The sequence below is a fragment of the Mytilus galloprovincialis genome, chromosome 12, assembly GCF_965363235.1.
Source record: "Mytilus galloprovincialis chromosome 12, xbMytGall1.hap1.1, whole genome shotgun sequence".
Taxonomy (NCBI): domain Eukaryota; kingdom Metazoa; phylum Mollusca; class Bivalvia; order Mytilida; family Mytilidae; genus Mytilus; species Mytilus galloprovincialis.
The window spans coordinates 27,223,018-27,244,268 of record NC_134849.1 but is presented as its reverse complement, the minus strand read 5'-3'; the positions used below and the strand labels follow the sequence as shown (position 1 = coordinate 27,244,268).

At 32.7% G+C, this 21,251-nt stretch overlaps 1 protein-coding gene across 1 annotated transcript; it reads right to left on the bottom strand.

Moving 5' to 3' along the window:
* Window positions 1-213: 213 nt before the first annotated feature.
* LOC143055283 (protocadherin beta-12-like) lies at window positions 214-4,019 on the bottom strand. The gene is made up of 4 exons (XM_076228417.1): window positions 3,967-4,019; window positions 3,401-3,600; window positions 989-1,555; window positions 214-372 (listed from the first exon to the last, which is right to left on the bottom strand). Exons 3-4 carry the CDS (start codon window positions 1,448-1,450, stop codon window positions 214-216), a joined length of 621 nt encoding a protein of 206 aa, XP_076084532.1. The 5' UTR covers window positions 1,451-1,555; window positions 3,401-3,600; window positions 3,967-4,019.
* Between the last annotated feature and the right edge of the window lie 17,232 nt (window positions 4,020-21,251).

The following is a 21,251-nucleotide window of genomic DNA, read 5'->3' as shown; positions in this document are numbered from 1 at the left end:
CCAAATGTACAGTACACCTCATCTAAGGTTTCATAAAGTCCACCCTGATCACACTTTGAAAGATGTATATACCTATATTAGTCTTATACTATATATTTTCTATATATTTGATCACGGTGTGCTCTGTATGTCAAAATGGAGGTCTGTTATATATATACTAGTATTAACAACCATTTGAAAGTTATTTGAGAGTCTCATAAGAGATCTTATTACTTACTCTGCACAAGGTCTGCAATATCTTATGCACAGCTTTGTTATCAGGACAGCATTCATCATCAGAACTATCCCTGCTAATAGATACCAGTACCCATTGTCAGGGTACGTTTCAGTTTTGAAAGGACGTTCAGTAGTTGTTGATGACGTTGTAGTTGTCTAAAATATATATCACATCAATGTGAGAGAATTTCAAAAAAATTAATAGCTATATACAACGGTGAAAAGGGACCATTTGAATTGTTTGTTTCTCTTTTGTTTAAGGAAAATAATGTGGACGAGTATTGGATGGGCAGAAAATCAACACATTTAACTTTCAAATATGGTTTTTTTTCTCTGTGCGCATGTCTGGTGTATTTTTTGGAGAAGTCGGGGTTCGATGTGATATGTTATTCTTTTATAATATTTTTGGTTATATTTCATAAAATATCTATTTCAACTAAATATTCGTATTTTATGTCGGTTTCAATGAAAGTTGAGTTGGTTGACTGTCAATTACATTTATAACCGCGTTTGTACTAACATGAGCAACATGGCGGTTGCCACCTGTGAGTCAGGATAGGCTTATCCTTCGGAGCACCTTAGATAATCCCAACTTGTTGTAATGGTTCAGTCTTTTGTTTTCTATTTTGTGTGTTGTGTGCTATTGTTTGTGTGGTGGTCTTTTTTCTGTTTAGCCATGGTGTTGTCAGTTTATTTTTAGTTTATATTTTATTTATTGCCTCTTGCATAGATAGTTTTTATGTTTAGAACAATACGTTTCCCTTTTCCCTACCTCTGGGAAAATCAGTGACAAGGTAGAATATCCCACAAGTCCTCCACCATCAGTTGCACTTAAAGTCAAGATCACTGTCTGGCCGTAATTAAAGGATGCAGAAATATCCATGGCCACAGTTATTGTCCCATTTTCATCGATATTGAAATAGCTATTCCCTAAACCTGATTGATCCAAGCCGTAGGTTATTGTATTCCAAGTTTCTGTAATGTCTCCATCCGATACCGAGACATTGATTAGTATCGTTCCAATATCTTCCGTTGGAAATAAGAATACATTGTAGTAGTCTCGCTCAAATATCGGTGTAAAGTCATTTGTGTCTGCTATGTTTATAGTTAAAAATGCTGTATCTGTCAAACCTCCTGGATCTGTTACGGTGACATTGCATTCAGTGACCGGTGGATGACCAATATCAGAATCAAAATCGCCGCCAAAATAAACATCGCCTGTACTTTCGTCCATTTCAAAATATGTTGTATTATATCCATTACAGTCCAATGTGTATCTTAAAGTTTCATTTTCTGGATCTGATGCATCAATATTAGGTGATGACAGAAGTGTTTCTCCCTGGAATGGAAATTTCTTTAACATGCATTGTACCAACATAATAATCTAACAGTCAATGTAACGTATATTAGTTTTGATATATACTGCTACGTTACATGACTTATATAGTAATACAGATCGGATTTGAATTACACAAATATTACTCCTATTAATATAGAAATAAAAATATGCTGGATAAACTCATGATGCAGTAATAAACGAATGAGAAATCTATGTTGACATTCACATTATAAAGAAAATGTTTTCCTTATAATCAAAAATGTAGATACCGTTAAGGGTGCTTTAAGGCTACGTGAGACTATCAATATTAAGGTTATGAGCTTCCTTAATCTGTGACCTTCTGCTTACAAAATGATTGTTTTAGCAAGGTTCGAATGACAAAGAACTGAAATCAACATTACATACCTTTCTTTTCTTTCAAAATCAAGAATTGGTTTATTAAAATAATGTGTGTGTGTGTGTGTGTGTGTGTGTGTGTATGTGTGTGTGTGTGTCTCAACTTATAAGGAACGTGTTCTCTGTGTATTAAATTTGTAATAACATAACATTGCATAAGGAAAGGATTACAAATATGTAGGTCTGTCGGGTCTGAAATACAATGACACACCTTAAAGGTACAAATGGTTCTGCATTTCGAATTTGGTATCTCTTTGGTGATACTTGGGGCCACAATATTTGAAAATACAAAATTTATAGGGCTTATTTAACCAACACAAAATGTATAGCCAAATCCGGGCAAGGGTCTACATTGATGAATTTAAAATAATTTCTCAAAATTGTGTATAAGAAAAATTAAATTACACACTATTTGTAAGGTGTTGCCAGTACCAAAGGTCTGGCTACTGGCTGGTGATATGTTTGAAACCTTACCTTACCTAAGTAGCAAAATTATCGACCTAGTGGCGTAAGGATATTTTGACTAGTTTTCACAATTTGGGGCTACGTGTATTTTGTACATGGATTATTTCTTCGATAACAGTTACTTGTAGGTGTACTTATAATATATTTTGTATTGTGCACTTCTAAAAAAATGTTTTGCATTTGTGATTTCGGGTTTTTATAGTTGACTATGCGGTATTGGATTTGCTCATTGTTGAAGTCCGTAAGGTGACATATAGCTCATTGGTATTCATACCACATCTTCTCTTTTATAGTCATAAATACTAATTGTCTGTATAAACCAATCAGACTTAAACTCAATAATGAGTTTACTAGTTTTCGGGCTATAAAAATGCAATCAATATTGCTAATCAAATTACAGTCAAACAAAGACAAAGCAGCAGTTGTTGGTGAATATGATTCAACTATAAATGCTGGGTTACAGAAAATTCAAAACATATAAAGAATGGAAAAACATAAAAAATAAATTAGGAATACAAAATAATAAGTTGCTTATATATACGGAATCGAGAAAATTGGCTAAAAAGAATTACGAATACACAAAAATAGAGAAAAAGAATTAGGTACAGAGAAAACTTGACAAAACAAAGAATTAAGTATAGTGTAAAATGGAGAAAAAAGAATTAAGAATAGAGAAAAGTTGACAAAAAAATTAAGAGTAAAGAAAAAAAGTCTACACAATAAAAAAAAAAACTTATATGAAGTACACCATACAAACCCTCATAACTGTATGAAAAACAATGTTTTTGAATTGCATAAAGGAAATGTGTATGTGTTAAATCATTTTTAGTGATTGCAAACCAAAACATCATGCGTTTAAGACCATATACATTATTGGAAAGTATAAACAGATCCATAAAACCTTCTACATATATGTTGGTTAGAACTTTGACCGCATTAAATGGTAAAAAGGTATTGACATGAATTAAACATTATCGTACGTACCACATTCTCTGTGTCATTTAAAACGTAATGGGTATTACTGAGTGTTGGAACATCGTTCACATTTACAATAGAGATTGTGACAGTTGTTGTTGCAGTGTCTTTAGTATCAGTGGCTCTCACAACGAACCGGAAGCTGGTAGCAAACCCAACATAGAACAGATTGTCGTAGTCAAATTCTGCAATAGTTGAAATCTGTCCACCTGAAAAAAGTAGTGTTATGACAAAAGGTTAATTTAGTTACCAATGAAACAGTGAGACGGGGAGAAATTCCCTTGTTTTTGTTCTTACTTAATGAATGTCCCCTAATATGGTGTTGTGGTCAAATACAAACGAGTCATTCCATGCTGTAAATCATTTTCAGAATGAGTAATAAATGAGTCACTTCTCATTCATGAGGTCAATGTTTTTTTATGAATATATATCAGGCCATAAATTAACTATTTAATATCAGTGTATCAAAACATGTAAGCCAAACGCGTGCAGATGATTTAAAATTGGTGATTTTTATTGATGAAATGATGTTCACTACAATTTGAATAATAATATTAACCAAATGAAATACTTACTCGCTGAATCTATATCACAGTAACTGTTTGTAGTCGGTGTCCATGAATATGTAACGACGCCTACCGAATCAAGATCTGTTGTAAAATATGTATATAAAAGTGTATCTACAGCGGTATTTTCTTCTACCCCAATTTTTAAGTCAGATTCAGCATTGGCGAAAACCGGAATATCATTAATGTCTGAAAGAAAGAAGAACTTGTGATCTAACAAGAAAATAAAATTGCCATCTCTGTTTAAGCACCAATTGGAGAAAAGACACTGAGGTAAACACTTAATTAGAAATAAAATAAACAGCTGCGCCATGAACGCATGATACGCCCGTCGTCTTGTATGTGAAATTTTATTCAATAATCATAAATGGTTTCTGAGATACGGCGCGACACATGAAATCCTCCTTTTTTTACAAAATACTCAATAACTGTAAAATAAAATTTTGAATCATCACAAAAAAGTATACAGATCTTATTATTAATATAACTGTATAAGTGTGTAAATTTTAAAGCAATAATCATTTATGGTTTTTAATATACGGTGTGAACCTCACTCCCCCTTTTAAAAAAACCCTCCATTACTCTAAAATAAAATTATGAATCATCACCAAAAAGTATACAGATCTTCAGATTAATATAACTAAGATGTGTGTAAAGTTTTAAGCAATAATCATAAATCATAAACACACCCCTGTATTAGTTATAAAGTGCCTTATCTCTAAAATATATTAATAAAACTGTAAGAAGTGTGTAAATTTTAAAGCAATAATCATTTATGGTTTTTAATATACGGTGTGAACCCCCCTCCACCTTTTAAAAAAACCCTCCATTACTCTAAAATAAAATTTTGAATCATCACTAAAAAGTATACAGGTCTTCAGATTAATATAACTAAGATGTGTGTAAAGTTTTAAGCAATACTCATAAATCATAAACACACCCCTGTTTTAGTTATAACGTACGGAGCCCCGATAGGGACATGCAAAGAAAAACACTTTATTGTGCGCACAGTTTAAATATATTGTGCGCACAGCTTAAATATATTGTGCGCACAGCTTAAATATATTGTGCGCACAACTTAAATATATTGTGCGTTAAATTCATTGACCTTATACATGGAACGGGGCTTTAATAACTCCTTTTTAACATGACATAATGGAGAAATGCAAAAGATTTTCTTTTTAAATTGGGATAGATTACCATGATTTCATGGAAATACTCGAACTTTTGGCCAAAATCATCACTGCTTTTTTATCGGCACCTGACATGAATACTTAATAAGTGTATTTCGTCTGAAACTTGGTTTATTAACAGATGTGTTGGAAGCTGCCACATTATATCATATCGGGCAGTGTTTATTGGAACGGTTTGAAACAGACCTCGCAATAGAGCGAGGACACTATCGAACTTATGTAGACTTTGATAATATTGTTTTACGTGTTTTCTTGTAACAAATTTAAAACTATTATTGGCACTTATGCATTATACTTCATGTCTGCAAATCTCAAGATTTTGTTTAAGTTGATTCGCACAAGACTGACATGTTGCTCAATTCACGACTTTGATTTTGTTATGCCCCGTCGACGATATAGATGGTCATTATATCTTAATGTTTTTACGTCCGTACATGTTTTGGTTATAGATTATGATTAGTTCTTAGTGTCATCAATTTAAATGAATTATGTGGTTTTGTCTAAATTTTGAGATATCATTGTGAAAGTGAAGAGTAAGTCAAGTCAGTCCACTAAAAACTGCGTACACGTACAATATCTTTATAAAATATGACTATGTTGGATCATGATTAAGTACGGTTTTGATCCAAGATGTATTGCTCGTTATTGAAATGTGACGGTGTGATGAGAAATTCACCATGAAGTTGTGATCAAATAATTTAAAGATAAAACTGAGTACATATATAAATCAGAAGATGCAATATGAGTGCCAATGAGACAGCTTGCTATCAAAGTTATAATTTTATGAGTTTGACTGTTCCTCTGGTATCTTTTGCCCCTCTTTTATTAAAAGTTAATAATTATAGGTTATAGTACGGTCTTCATCACGGAGCATAGGCTCACAACAAACTGCAAACTATAAAAGGCCCCAAAATGACTATAACAAAACGATAAACAGATATGAACCACACCAATAAACGACAGACACTGAACGACAAGCTCCCGACATAGAACAGTATGCTTATTATGATTTAAATTTTTTAAGAGTTGTGTACAAATGTTTCAGGTCAAGTTTTAGTTTCATTCTGATCAATAGAAGAGAGGACAATAGGTCATTAACATCTATTTTTGATGATAATCGATTTCGTTTTACAATTTTACAGAATGTTGTTCGTATACATTATGAAACAGAAATGTTACAAAGCAATTTAGGAATGTTAAATGTAAATGTATTCTTCAGTGGAATATTTTGAAAACAAACAAAACAATTATGATTGATATTTCCCAAATATGGTCCGTTTTGGTGCATCATCTATTCAAAAACTTGTGGCGAGATTGATCATGATTAGTGCGATTGCCGATGAGACAATTACATATACACAATAGTTCATACAAATTCTTTTCATATATTTTATGATGGTATGATACTCAACACCTAACAGGAAGGGTTGTTCTTGATATTCATATGATTAAGACATAGCTATAGATTTTTAATCAGTTTAATTGAGGTCTGGTGCTGGCTATTCAGTTACTGATAGTAGTCCGTTGTTAATTTATGTATCATTATCATTTTTTTCAAGTTTTATTCCTATTCTGACATCGGACACGGACTTCTTTTGAACAGAGTTTTACTGTGCTGATTGCTGTGTGTTTGTTTTTTCTGCATTGGCTAGTGGTATAAACGGAGCCTCTGGGTTAATATCTTCAAAAACATGTTAAACTCCGCCACATTTGTGTGCCTGTCCCAAGTCAGGAGCGTCTGGCCTTTGTTAATCTTGTATGATTTTAGATTTTAGTTTCTTTTATATATTTTGGAGTTAAGTATGACGTCCATTATCACTGAACTGGTACATATTTTGTTTATGGGCCAGCTGGAGCAAGCCTTTGGTTGCGGGGTTTTCTAGCTGTATTGAAGACCCATTGGTGGCATTCGGCTGTTGGTTGTTGTTTTGGCGGATTGTTTGACATATTCACCATTTCCATTCTCAATTTTATACAATCAACGAAAGCAAATTTGACAGACGGGTATTGATGCAAGCATTAAATTACGGACGCCTGACTTGAAACAGGCAAACAAAAAATGTCATTGTTTAAACATGATTATGAACGAGAATCATTAACAAAACTGTGACAAAGCTGAAACAACACACAAAAAAGGATAAACGTGTAAAAATAGTTGAAAATGTATATATTTATAAAATAAAGAATAGAAAAGACACAAAACACCAAAGTATCGCGGTTCGAATACTGGAAGCTAGTTTAAATTCAATTGCAAAAAAATGAAAATCATATTCCTTAGTCTAGGATATCATCCCACACAACACACATACAATTGACTGCTCATATATAAGTCTGCATAGATATACTGAACAAACAAGAGTTTACACACTGACACGTCTCGTCTGTTCTTGTGTTCATATATAATTGAATTTCTGTTAAAGTAAAAAAGGAAGTTTATACCCCAAGCATGACATTGAATGACCATTACGATTAAGTGTCCAATGTACAGGGCGGCAAGTCGAGATAAACGCCTATAGACAGCAATATAGGCTATACAATCATTGCAAGCAACGAACTTAGTTAACCTATAGCAAATAGAGTCTTAGAAAAAAACTCTTACGACACGCGCGCCTTATAATTATTTTGTACATAAAATATTATAGTTAAAATATACCTTTACTTTCGTATCTAAAAAATAGACCAATTCTGAGATATTTATCATTGACAAATAATCATACATAAAAAGGTCAAGGTCAGTTAATACCAACCACACACATATTTATACCTTACAATTATTCCACCAAACAAATATAGTTCACTTATTCTTTATGGTATCTGAAAAACAGACCAAACAAAAATCAAATAGCATGGACCAATGAACCATGAATATAAGATCAAGGTCAGATTGTTACTGCAAGAAAGACAATTACATGTACACCAAATAAACATTCCATACACCAAATACATCTAACTGAATGCTTATAGTATCATGGAAATAGACCCAAGCATAATAACTTTACTTTGCCGGTCCACTCAACCCTGAAAATGAGCTCAAAATCAGATGACACTTGCCATGTGGACATGTAGACATTACAATTGTTCCATACAACCAAATATAGAAGAACTATTGCATGTTGTATCTGAGATTCCGACTTAACCACGAAGACTTAACCTTGTTCAATTATCCATGAAATGAGGTCATGGTCAAGTGAAAAAATGTTCTACTTATTTTGTGCGCACAGTATATTATTTTGGTGCGCACAATATATTTAAACTGTGTGCACAATATATTATCTTGTGCGCACAATATATTTAAGTTGTGCTCACAATATATTATTTTGTGCGCACAATATATTATTTTGTGCGCACATTATATTATTTTGTGCGCATAATATATTTTTTTCTTTGTGTGTCCCTATCGGTGCTCCGTAATAAAATGAATAAAGTGCCGTATCTCAAAAAGTTGAAGGCTTTTTTTTCACCAAAAAGAATACAGATCATTTGATCATGATAAGAAACAACCATCTTAAGTTTCGTGAAATTTGGATGAGTGGTTCTCAAGTTAAGGTGCGACATGTTTACGCCGGACAGACAGACAGGCGAACATACGGACGACATTTGTATACCACAATACGTTTCGTCAAAATTTCGACGGGCGTATACATCCTCATTAAATAAAAGACAACAGAAATCAAAGACCATACTCAGAAGAAATGAAAATTGAACAATGATCTCAATTGTGAATTCGACAAATCTCGAATGCTTTACTCAACATAAACCATAACCGAATGCACGCACGCTCTCTCTTAGTCAGCATACCCAAATCGTATTTCAAAGTATAAGAAATCAATGAGAATGTGCCTAACATATCTGCAAATGTAGACACATTACAACGCCTCACCATTGAGCTGCTGACCAATCATCAAGTCATTCTACTTAGCCATTTAAGATAAATTTTGAGTATTGAAGGAATATAACAACAACAAAAAACCACAAATTATTTGAAAATAGAAAGAAAAATGTTTTAGACATTTTTATTATAAACTTTAATATCAGGATTCTGTTGATCTTTTAAATAACATATATTTAGATATGTGTTATACAGGTGATACTGACACAAATGAATACTAGAACTATTCTTTTTCTAGTCTGAAGTTAAAAACTCATCAGAGATGCAAGTCATTCTTTGGTAATAAAACCACGCGTTGTATTCTTAACAACACCCACAAATGGAACCCACATTATTACAGTTGGGAAGCAACAACTAATATACAATCTTGAATATGTTTGAAAGTCAAAAGCCGTATGCAAAGAATAAGTTATTTCATCCATGTGTAAGTATATTTTCACTACCTTCTAATCAAAAGACTGTTTGTGAATTTAAAAAAAAATGCATCGTATAATTAAGCAAGTAAATGAAATCGTTATTGCACTGTCCAGGCAACAATATGTAATTCGTTGTCATGTTTCATTTAAAAGGGGATTAACGGTAAACAAAAATATATGATAAACCAAACCCTTATAAATAACCTTTAGGATAGGTTTCATGCCACAAAACGTCCTGAGTTTATCCAAGTATAAAAACAATGTTGCATACGAGCATAGAAATACAAATAAAAATCTCAGAGACTGAATTTCGGCTCTCCCTTGACACCATTTGCAATTATGGTCTTGATGAAGCGATGATTGTCAGTCGGAAGAGGACGATAAATGTCTGACTCGCGTTAAAAAAGAGAGCGATGTCTTTTGCAAGTAAAAGACACCCTTGTAGATTTCGACAAAGAGCAGGCTATTGATGCTACAAGGCAGCTCTGGCATCTGCAAAGTAGAAAAGGTTTAATTTAAGTTGCAATAACTTGTTACTAAATCCACTATAAAAAATTTGTTTATACTTATGATATCTTTTTCATGAAAATCATTTTAAATCAGATGTCTTACTTTTTACATAAACGCTAAGAACCTTCGACCCCACTGTAGTGTCTCCATCATTCACTGTAACATGGATATCAAAAGCAGGTACTTGTATTGTGGAAAAATCAACAGTGGGTTTTATATCTGCTCCTGTTGATGCTTGAAATAAAAGATAACGACTAAATCAAAATCATCTTTTTTTTCTTAAACTATCTTTTCTAATATTCAAAATGCATAGAAAAAAGAACTTTCCATCTTCATCATTCAAGCTTATTTCATTTTACTGCTTATTTGTGAATGGGCAAATTTTAAGAAATATTTATATAATCTTTAAAATTTCAATTTAATTACATTTAAAAAAAGAATGAGGTCATGTTTTATAAATTTCCTGTTTATAAAACTTTATTTTTTTTCAAAATACTAAGGATTTTCTTATCCCAGGCATAGCTTACCTTAGCATTATTTGGCACAACTTTAAAGAATTTTGGATCCTCAATGCTTTTCCATTTTGTACATGTTTGGCTTTATCAATATTTTGATATGAGCGTCACTGATGAGTCTTATGTAGACGAAACGCGCGTCTGGCGTACTAAATTATAATTCTGGTACCTTTGATAACTATTTACACTACTGTGTCCATGCCACTGCTGGTGGACGTTTCGTCCCCGAGGATAACACCAGCTTAGTAGTCAAAACTTCGGTGTTGACATGAATATCAATAATGTTGTCATTTTGTTTTATAAATTTCCTGTTTATAAAACTTTGAATTTTTCAAAAAACTAAAGACTTACTTATCCTAGGCATAGATTACCTTAGCATTATTTGGCACAACTTAAAGAAATTTTGGATCCTCAATGCTCTTCAATTTTTTACTTGTTTGGCTTCATAAATATTTTGATATGAGCGTTACTGATGAGTCTTATGTAGACAAAATGCGCGTCTGGCGTACTACATTATAATACTGGTACCTTTGATTTTAATACATCCATTAGTAGAGCTAAACAAAATACAATTTAAATCAAGCATTTCATTATATATTTATCAACTGGTTCCTCTTTTATTCATCTTTTCAGGAATACTCATTCTTTTGTAGCAAAATATTCGACTAACCTCTGGCACATTTGTACTCTGATACCTGTTCACACTCTTAGGATCGTCTGTCAAAAAAACATCAAAACTGACTTTAGTTTTTCTTTCTTGTGCAGCCATAATTCTGTCAGCTCTCTTTTGGGCTTTTGTTCTTTTGTCAATTCTAAAAGAGAAAAAAAAAGTGATCTTGTTAAATCACAAAAAAGCTCATAAGACTAAAATATCAGACTCCTGTGAAACAATGTAAGTACAGTAAACCTCAACTGAGGTTTCATAAAGTCCACCCCTGATCAGAATTTTATATAATATTATTTGTCTGTTTACTGTTTCATGTGTTTATAAAAGATCAAATGATTCGAAAAGCATTAATTACTATAGTCTTATTTGTCATAGCTTTTCGGAATTTTCGGCTTTTAATGCTCTTCACCTTTGTATTTTCGATTTGGCTCTTTACATGCTCTAAATTTTCGTTTTTTAAATGTCAATGATAAGTCTTATGTAGAAACACGAGCCTGACGTACAAAATTATAAGCAAGGTAGCTTTGATAATTTTTGTGTTTTACTTCAACCATCTCAGTTTAAGGTAACCCGATACCGAATGGCATATCTCCCGATTTCCAAACTTTTTGGCATACATGTTCTTTGAATCGAGTTACATCGGAATATGTAATATGTAATACAACAAATGTGGGTTACCATTTTTGTTTTCTTTGTAATTTTCATAGGAAAACGTCAATTTTGGCGACAATTTACTTAGGTATATAATAATATAGGGAAAATGCCTTTTATTGGCTTACCTTTTAAAATTTTCCAATGGATGTCTATTTTCTTATATACGAAGAAAAAAAAAAAACTAACATAAAATCCAGGATTGCATACTGAATCCATACACGTATAGAAACTCATATGTCACCATCCTTGTTTTTAAGATAAATGGCTTTACAGTTGACCGATAGGCCTAGAATGTGACTAAAAACGTGTGACGTTATAGTATACATAATACAGCGTTATCCTTTTTCAGAGAAATGATAAACAAATTATGTGTCGGGATGTGAATGAGTATATTTCATTTTTGTATAACACCCGTGGTAAATTTTCGAGTTGTGCAATATAAAATTCTACAGATATAATTTATTTCGTCCTGCACATGGAATTTTATTCATATGAAATAACATTAATCTCGTCTGATTTTCACATCAAACGAGCATATACTTGAAACTTGCTTGAACTGGTTGGTTCCACGTGAATATTATATATGATAATAGTTCATGCATACATCAAGGAATTTGTACACGTTAAATTCACGTTATGTTTTTTTTTTAAATAAAATTATTAAAATAATGTCTTTATTCTAAAGTTTAATTAAAATCATGAAAAATACCTTCAGATTTTTGTAAAGTCTACAGGAAAATTACATGAAAAATTTCACTTGAGATTCATTCTTATTACTGATTTTTAACTCCATCGTTTTAGACAATGGAGGTATCATCGCTGCATCCAAAAATAGAGCACTTCAAACAATTTGATTCAGTTTTTTAATTGTTCGTTTTGATGGTTGTTTTACGTTCAGTGGCATATAGTTCATGCAATTTTAGAGACGATACAATACATTTTTGAAAATACATTTGATTCACCAGTCAAACAAAGTTTAAAATTATGTTATTTGCGTAAATTATGAGGGAAAAAACGATACAGATAAAATACACATTCTAAAAAGTAGAATAACAAAACTCCAAGAAGAATTCAAAGCGAAAAAGTCCCTTATCAAATGACGAAATCATCAGCTCAAAAATATCAAAAGAATGAAAAACAGCCGTCATATTTCCTGACTTGGTAGATACATTGTTATAGTGTACTCTGTGTGGTGTAAATGTGTGACTTGTTTGCTCAGCAAGTCGGATACATCTTGCAAACTGTATGCAAAATTTCACAAAGTCAACATTTTGTCGTTTGTGAAAAATTGTTTTCAAAAAAAATCTTGAGATCACGCGGTCTACGTTTTTAAAACTATGTCGATTTCTTTGAAAAAATAGAGGAAATGATTCAAATTTTAACAACTTTTAAGTTTCAAGCTACGGGTGTAAATTGTAGGATTGATTGATTGAATTGCTGTTTGGTTAACGTCCAGTGGTAAATGTTTTATGCATGTCCAGGACGAGAACAAGTTAACAATAAATACAAGAGGAAGGTTTTGCAATACAGGCAGGCCATCCGGGATGATGGCCAGGGACATTTGGACCGAAACTGGAAAATTGAACAGGGACAGAAATGTTGTCTTGCAAACAGGCTACCTACGGATCCCTACGGGTCCTTAAAGTGCAAAGAGCGTCGCACCCCTGTCTGACAAGACGTGGTTGCAAACGTTATACATCCAGCACAGCCAAACGGATACCCACTTTGGCAAGCGTTTTACTGCCTGTCGGAAGAAATATTTTCTGTACAATTTTCAACGTCTGCTTGTTCTTTTTCGCCTAATTATATCCGCATTCTCATCCAGGTAAATTTCAATTTTGTCCGAGTGGATTTTTTTATGACAATTTTAAAACGAATTCATAGTTGTATGTATTACCCGTTTTTTCAAACATCATCTTAAGCTTCTATAAATTAGAATTCTACTTTAAAATCAAAATTGCATGGGGATACGACGTCAATCATGAATAAGTTTTTATCGCAAAAATAAACCAAGAATAACATAAAGTGATAAAACTCTGTTATGCAAAAGAACATATATAGATAAATCGTGCAGATTCTTAAATATCAAAGAAACAGAATATTTAAAAAGTAGAATAACACTTTTTAAAGATTAACAATGAGCAGGAGAATTACCCGAGAGCGATAAAGCAATCTTTGTCAAATAACCGTTACGTATTGCATCAAAACTCTCGGCACTCTACATCTTGAGAAATTTACCGTTCAAAATGTCACATAATTACCAAAAAAAAAAAGGATTGTTATTATTTAATCAATTGTGATTGCAGAATCTAGACTCTGCTTGTATGTGTGAACGTTATTCAATATCGTCAGGAACGATAACTCGTCGCATATAACGTCATTCGGTATCGTGTTACCTTAACATAATCATATATCAGTATTAGAATCTATATTTCCTCCATTCCATATTCAATTCTTTGGGATGATCTTACTTTATATAATCGCAGAGTTTTTTATATTTCAAAGTTGAGGTCTATTATACCTATAACAGTAATAACAATTATTTAAAAGCTAATTTGAAGTCTGCACAAGAAAAAAAAACTTAATAACTTACTCTGCATATTGTCTGTTATATTTCATGCACAGGTTAATAATCAATACTGCATTCATCAAAACAACTTTCCTTGCGAATAAGTACCAGTACTCAGGGTACGTTTCAGTCTTGAAATGATGAGCAGTAGTAGTAGTAGACGTTGTAATTGTCTTAAACATATGACACAACAAAGTGAGAGCATTTTTAAATTCGAAAGCTAAATACAACGCTGGAAGAATACGATTATTGATTTGTTTTCTCTTTTGATTGAGGGAAATCGAGTGAATGGGGTTGGGAACAGAAGATCAACACATATATCTTTTGAAATCATATATACAATTGTGTTTTTTGTCTTTGTTTGTATGTCTGATATACAATTCGGAGAAGTCAGGTTAAACTGATTGATGTAATATGCTGTGCTGTTTGGTATTTTAATGATTTTAGTCATATATTGTGTGCATCAATTTAATCTTGTAACGTGTCAACTGATTTATTTTAAATCGGGGGAAAATATAACATTTGAAATATTGAGACTTTCAATTGATATACCAGGTTTGTGTTATTTCATGAAATATCTATTTTATTGATAACAAGTGTTGACACAAATCAATGTGGATAGTATGTTTGGAGGTTTGAAGGTTTTTCTGACATGAGGAGGTCTCTGTTTTTCTCATTTAGGGTACAATGATGAACTTTACATGTGGTGCACAGTGACAGCAAAACTGTACAAAACACTAAAATAGCAGTGTCCTTTATTCAATGTCTCCAAGATTGTCATGGAGGGAGGAGACACTAATTTAAATAAGCGCCAACCATTCATAGATTTTATTTAGTTATTAGACAGTGCTTTTAATATAACATCTTCATATTGGCCAATGTGCTTTCAGTGCTTCGTGAATATACGTTCCTGTATGTTTTCCAAATAAACATATTTAGTTGTGGTAACAACTTTCAGTTTCTAGCAAGTTGTTGTCACTTCATGCACACATTAATTACATATGTTGTATGCCCCTCTTTTTGAAGTAAGAACATTGATGTTTGATTTACATACTACATGTAGCCGCAATTAAATCCGCATTTTTTTAATTTTAGGTGCACCATATACTTTAAAAAATTGTCAAAAATTAAAATAAGAAATTGCTTCGCCGAGAGCAGCTGGATACGCCCGTAGAACTCCAACCCTGCAGTTGGGACAAAAAAGACACACTAATCAAGCTTGATATAGGTCCGAGTTTGGATTGTGATAAAATATTTAACATATTAACGGTTTCTGAATAAATGTAGTCAAATAAATTGGTTTGATGAATAAAAGATTATATCTAATTAAAGATCTATTGTTGTTGTGCAATACACTGTGCTGTTGCACAATACTTAGTAAATCTGTTGTCAGACTATAAACAAATAAAATTCAATTTCTTCTCAATATCATATTTGAAATTTATGAAAATCAATATGGAAGATTACATCAACATCTATAAACAATTCACCAAAATTTCAAGTGAACTACTGAAAGCGTTTTTTAGTAATGTGACATAAAACTGGAAAATCACCTCTTTTATGAATAACAAAACCCCTGTAACTCGGAAAAGTAAAATCTTAAATTTATTAAAATCGAAAGGGAGCTCCGTAGTACTTAAATTTCAAGTACGAATCAAGTACTGCAAAATACAGGTGGTGCATTTACCTAAATAATACAATTATTATTAAGTAACAAAATAGTTCTGAATATCAAAAGTACATTTTCAGTACTTCAAATTTTTGGTACAGAAATAGTACCTATACAAAAATAGCTGTGTACCAGAATTTTGAACATCAGTAGAAAAAAGATCCTTAACCTTTCCTACCTGGGTCTGTGGGTCCTGGCCACCTTAACCAATTGCCTATCACTTGGACCTAGTGATTAAAAGCTGTGCCGTATATTTTTTTTATTAGTTAAAGAAGGGTTACACTACCCAAATTTTGAACCTCAATAACAACAAAAATACGTAACTGTAGATATAGATATTTGGGTCCAGTCAACCGTAGACAATTGCCTATCACTTGTACCTAGTGTTGACACAAAATTTGCCGCAATGAAATTTTTTATGAATTAAAGAAAGGGGATGGTAGGGTCATCCTTTCTTAACGTTTGACCTCAATCCAAAAAATTCCGTAAATTTACCCAACTGGGTCTTTGGGTTCAGTCAACCTTAGTCAATTGCCTATCATTTGTTTCTAGTGTAGGGACTTTTATAATGAATTACAGTTTGGGATTGGTTGGGTCAGTCTCCACCAACTTTGGACTTCAATAAAAAATCCTTAACTTTACCCACCTAGGACTTTGGTTCCAGGCAACCTTAGTCAATTGCCTATCAATTGTACCTAACGTGGACTACAGTTTTTACGTAGGGACTTCTTTATGAATTGAAGTTTGGAGGTTGGTGGGTCACCCTACCCTAACTTTAGACTTCAATAAAATAAAAATTCGTACCTTTCCCCACTTGGGTTTTTTTAACCAAGGACACCTTAGGCAATTGCCTATCAATGGTACATAGTGTGGACAAAAGATTTGCCGTAGGGTCTTTTCTATGAATTAAAATTGGGAGGTTGTAGGGTCAACTTACCTAAATTTTGAAACTCCGTTACTTTTCCCACCTGGGTCATTGGTTCAGGCAACCTAAGGCAATTGCCTATAGCTATCATGTTTTTCTAGTGTTTATAAAAGCTTTGTCAATGGACATTTTTTATGATTTAAAGTTGGGAGGTGGTGGGGTCATCCTATTCCAACATTGGACTTAAATTAGAAAAAAAATCCGTAACCTTACTTACGGGGCCTTCGGGTTAAGGCAATCTTAGGTGTAACGATTAACCAAAAGCTTGAAATCAATTCATAATTATCTTGTTCTATTGTGTGTCACCCGTACAAAAAATCCCTATTCCTATCGAAATTATTATAAAAGATTTACCGGTTTTCTCGACATGATTTGAAATAAAAAAAAGTAATAGTTAATAGAAAAAAACCGCATGTAAACTAAGTTATTAGCCTTCCTTCAACTTAATAAATTATATGACAACACAATCGTGTATTTGACGTTTCTTGACCAATTTGTTTTATTTTATTTTATTTTCAAATCAGTTAAATTCACTGTTTATAAAGTAAATCATTCTTTTGTAGTAATAAATTGCAGTGATGACTACATTTTTTAACAAAGTATCAGAGGTTCATGGTACTGCAGGTACAGTGCGGCTTCATGCAGAAGTAGTATCTGGGCATAAGAGAAGTACTATTACATTTTTATCTCAGAACAAATTTTAAAAGGAAGGTTTCTGTAATAATATCAATTGTTTTTATATTCAGAAATTCATAAAACATGTTGTAGTTATTGTACGGCGTGTTGACAACATACAGATGGTCAAACAACGGCATACCATAATTTGTCCCGTCTACATCATAGTCGTAAAAAAATAAGATAAAGCTGAAATTTTTAATCATGTAAAGTTTTTGTGATGTTAAAAAGTACTACTTTCAACGAAACTGTTTTAAGTTATTACAGGAAACCTAAACTAAGATTTATTCAATTATTTAAGTGATTTAATCCACTGACCCTTGTAATGGAGGGGTGAACATGGAATGATTACCTCTTGCCTCCCCTTACCTTTTTTTAGGAGAAGCAGAAATCATTCCTTTTTACCGTCGTCATCTGGTTCCTGCACGACTCTCAATTCCCTCGTACCTAAACACCACCCATTCACAGAATCGTCTCTACTCAAGGGTATCTAGGGGAGGGGTTTCGTGGGTTGGAAGCCCCCTTTTTGGACGATCAATGTATTTGAATGGGACATATGGTTGGAACCCCCATTTTGCACTACCTTCTTGGTTGGGATACTCCTTTTAAAATTGATTGGATCTGCCCTTACACCCCTTCAATTCGTATTTGTATCATAGAGTGTACTGTGATTTCTCACCTGGGGGTCTAATTTGGAACAAAAAATATCTAATCTGTATATATCATAAAACAAACTGCGACATTTATGAAGTAAAAAGTTAAATAAAAATATAATTATGAAATAGGTACTACTTCGATGGTATAACAGAATCTTAAGTATATCTTAAGCATTAATTAAAGCAATATTATCATATCACGGCCAGTTTTCTCATGATTTTGGATTACCTCTTTTATCAATAAGTTAATTTTGCTCGTTGTAAGTCTTGTTTTTGTTGCTTTTATGAATTTCTTATTTCATAAGATTTATCCTCGTCCGTCTTTGGAATATCAAAATTGACCTCTGGTGTTGCTCCTATTCTTCCTTACATCATTTTCAACTACAATCAAAATGAGAAAGCAATAAAGTAATGCTTCTAAAATTTGAAAGATCATGCCGCAATACAAGGGCCATGAACAACCTAAACCTTATCCTGTGTACAAAGTACGAGTCTAGAACTTCCGTCATGAAATAGGGGTTTATAATAGTTTTTATCATTTGCAGGTTACAGCATTGGTTTTACAAGTTGTTGTTTTTAAGTCTGCTGCTATTGCTTGAATATGAATGTAATGCAACAGTTCGCTTATGAACGACGATGAATATGATAGCAGAAAAAAGGAAGACAATTCTGCATTTTAGCTGTCAAACAAATCAATCGTGTGTCCGATTCGCATTTTGTTCGCAGTGAGCGTTTTATAAAAAAATATTTTTCAGAAGAAAATGGAGACCCAATAACGTTTCGGTAACATTTAAAAAACACTATGGACTCAAAACACACAGAAAAAAAAACGAAAAAAAAGAGCGACAAAACCTTGCAGAAAGAAAACCGAAGGGGTAGGGGATATTCAGGTAGTACCGTTTTGACAAACAACAACAGTCTCTTTGAATCATCAACAACAGAATATTTGCACATTGTGATCTCTGCAGAATGTGTCTTCATATGTTATTTTCTTTTTTCTCATTTACTTAGTAAAATATCAAACCCGAGACGACACAAGAAACTAATAGGAGAGGACTACATTTTGAAATATAATATATATAAACTTTGCCATTATTAGCTGCTTTGACTATATCCTATGTGTAATCCACACTGATATACACATTTTATTTTAATCAAACGTTTGAAACTACACAATCACTAATAACGACATCTCCTTTTTCGTTTTTGCATTAAGAATATACTTTCAACACCTTATCAATTTTGAAACAAGAAATGCATGTAAAGGTATTAACGGAAACTATAAGCGGAAAATATGAGTAGTCCTTGCGCACGCAAAAATCATGATACGTATACCCTGTGTCTTATTCTTCATGTAGCAATTCATGTTGTTTACCTTCAGCTGTATTATCTGCTTGTACTTTTTTTTTTATTGTGAAGCTACATTTTATTATTTCAAGGATGGTCCATAACGTATAGTGACCTAAACACTCAAACTTGCCAATTTCTTTTTCTTTTTAGGCCTTGCATTGTCAGTTTGTTTACGATCAATGAGTTTGACTGTGCTTCTGCTATCTTTTGCCACTCTTTTATGATGTTGAAATGTACGATGCTTTTATGACTTTTCTTATTTACTATCTGAGTGTCAGTCTATAAATTTCAACAACTCAAATCCAATAGTATTTTCTAGTGTTTATTTTTTCTAGTATTAATTTGCATACACTTATCCTAAATATAAATATTCGGCAAAAAAAAAACGAACGGACTTTAAACAAAACAAAACTGTCTTTTACTGTCCAATGACTGCACTTTTGTTTTTCCTCGACCGTACATGCAGAAGAAATCTGGATATATAAATAAGCTGATGAATATATTTGCAACATGGAACGATCATAATAATATATTATAATTATCTATAAACATAGGTAATCTTAGAGTTTACATGTGGTCTGCAACAAAAGGTACGACATCTTAGATTGTAAAAGTTCATTGTTTACATCATGACAATGCAAATGATCACAAATAGAACTATACCTCACATGTGCAACCATAATCTGACTTCGTTGAAATGCAATCCATTCCACATCTTAATCATATGAACTGAAAGGACGTGATGGGTCAGCTTCTCTGTTTCTGCTATTTACGATGTTGATTAACTGGTAGACGGAACCATACTTACGCATTTTCGATGACAAAAACCAATCCAAGGCTGTACAGTCTACATTGTTGTCAATGTTAACACCAGCGTCAGCATACTCTCCAGGGGAGGGAGTGTTTCTCCGTCTGACGTTCAAGGGTTTGTATCCTAAGTGTTTGATAATGGACCGCCATTTCACTGTCACATGTCTTTGGTCCTGATAATGCTTCCTGTAATCGTTATTATTATGTTCCAGATTCATTGACCAGTATTTTGTCATCGTCATGGTTTATGGGTTGCACAGCAGAAAAATCTGGCCATGAAAGCAGCCGCTATAAAGAAAGTAGACTGTAAACAAACCAAACTAGATGTACATATTAGGTAAAAATCAAATTAATTTCCCAAAGATAATTGAAGGTCGTTTTCAATTTGACAACAACAAAAACATTAAAAAACTTCACAAAACGTGTTCGGGCACTGATCCGACCGTGAGAGAGCTATATAGACATCCAAGGTCGTTAAACACGTCAATCATAATCATTATCATCCGTTTAAAAGGCAAACGACTAAATATAGCCTATTGTAAACTTCATGACTATTTAAAAAAAAAAACACATACGATTTATCGAATAAAGTTGACAAATAATTGAGCAATTCTTACATCTTCTGGAAAAACGTACAAACAATAACTTAGGTTTAATTCATGATAAAAAAAACACACAATACAAATCATCAACAACTAAATCACAATAATTGCGTTCATCCTACTCATGTAGAAACACCAAAAGCAAAAATATGAACTACAGTCGTCCGTCATAAGTATTCGTAAAAACAAAATGG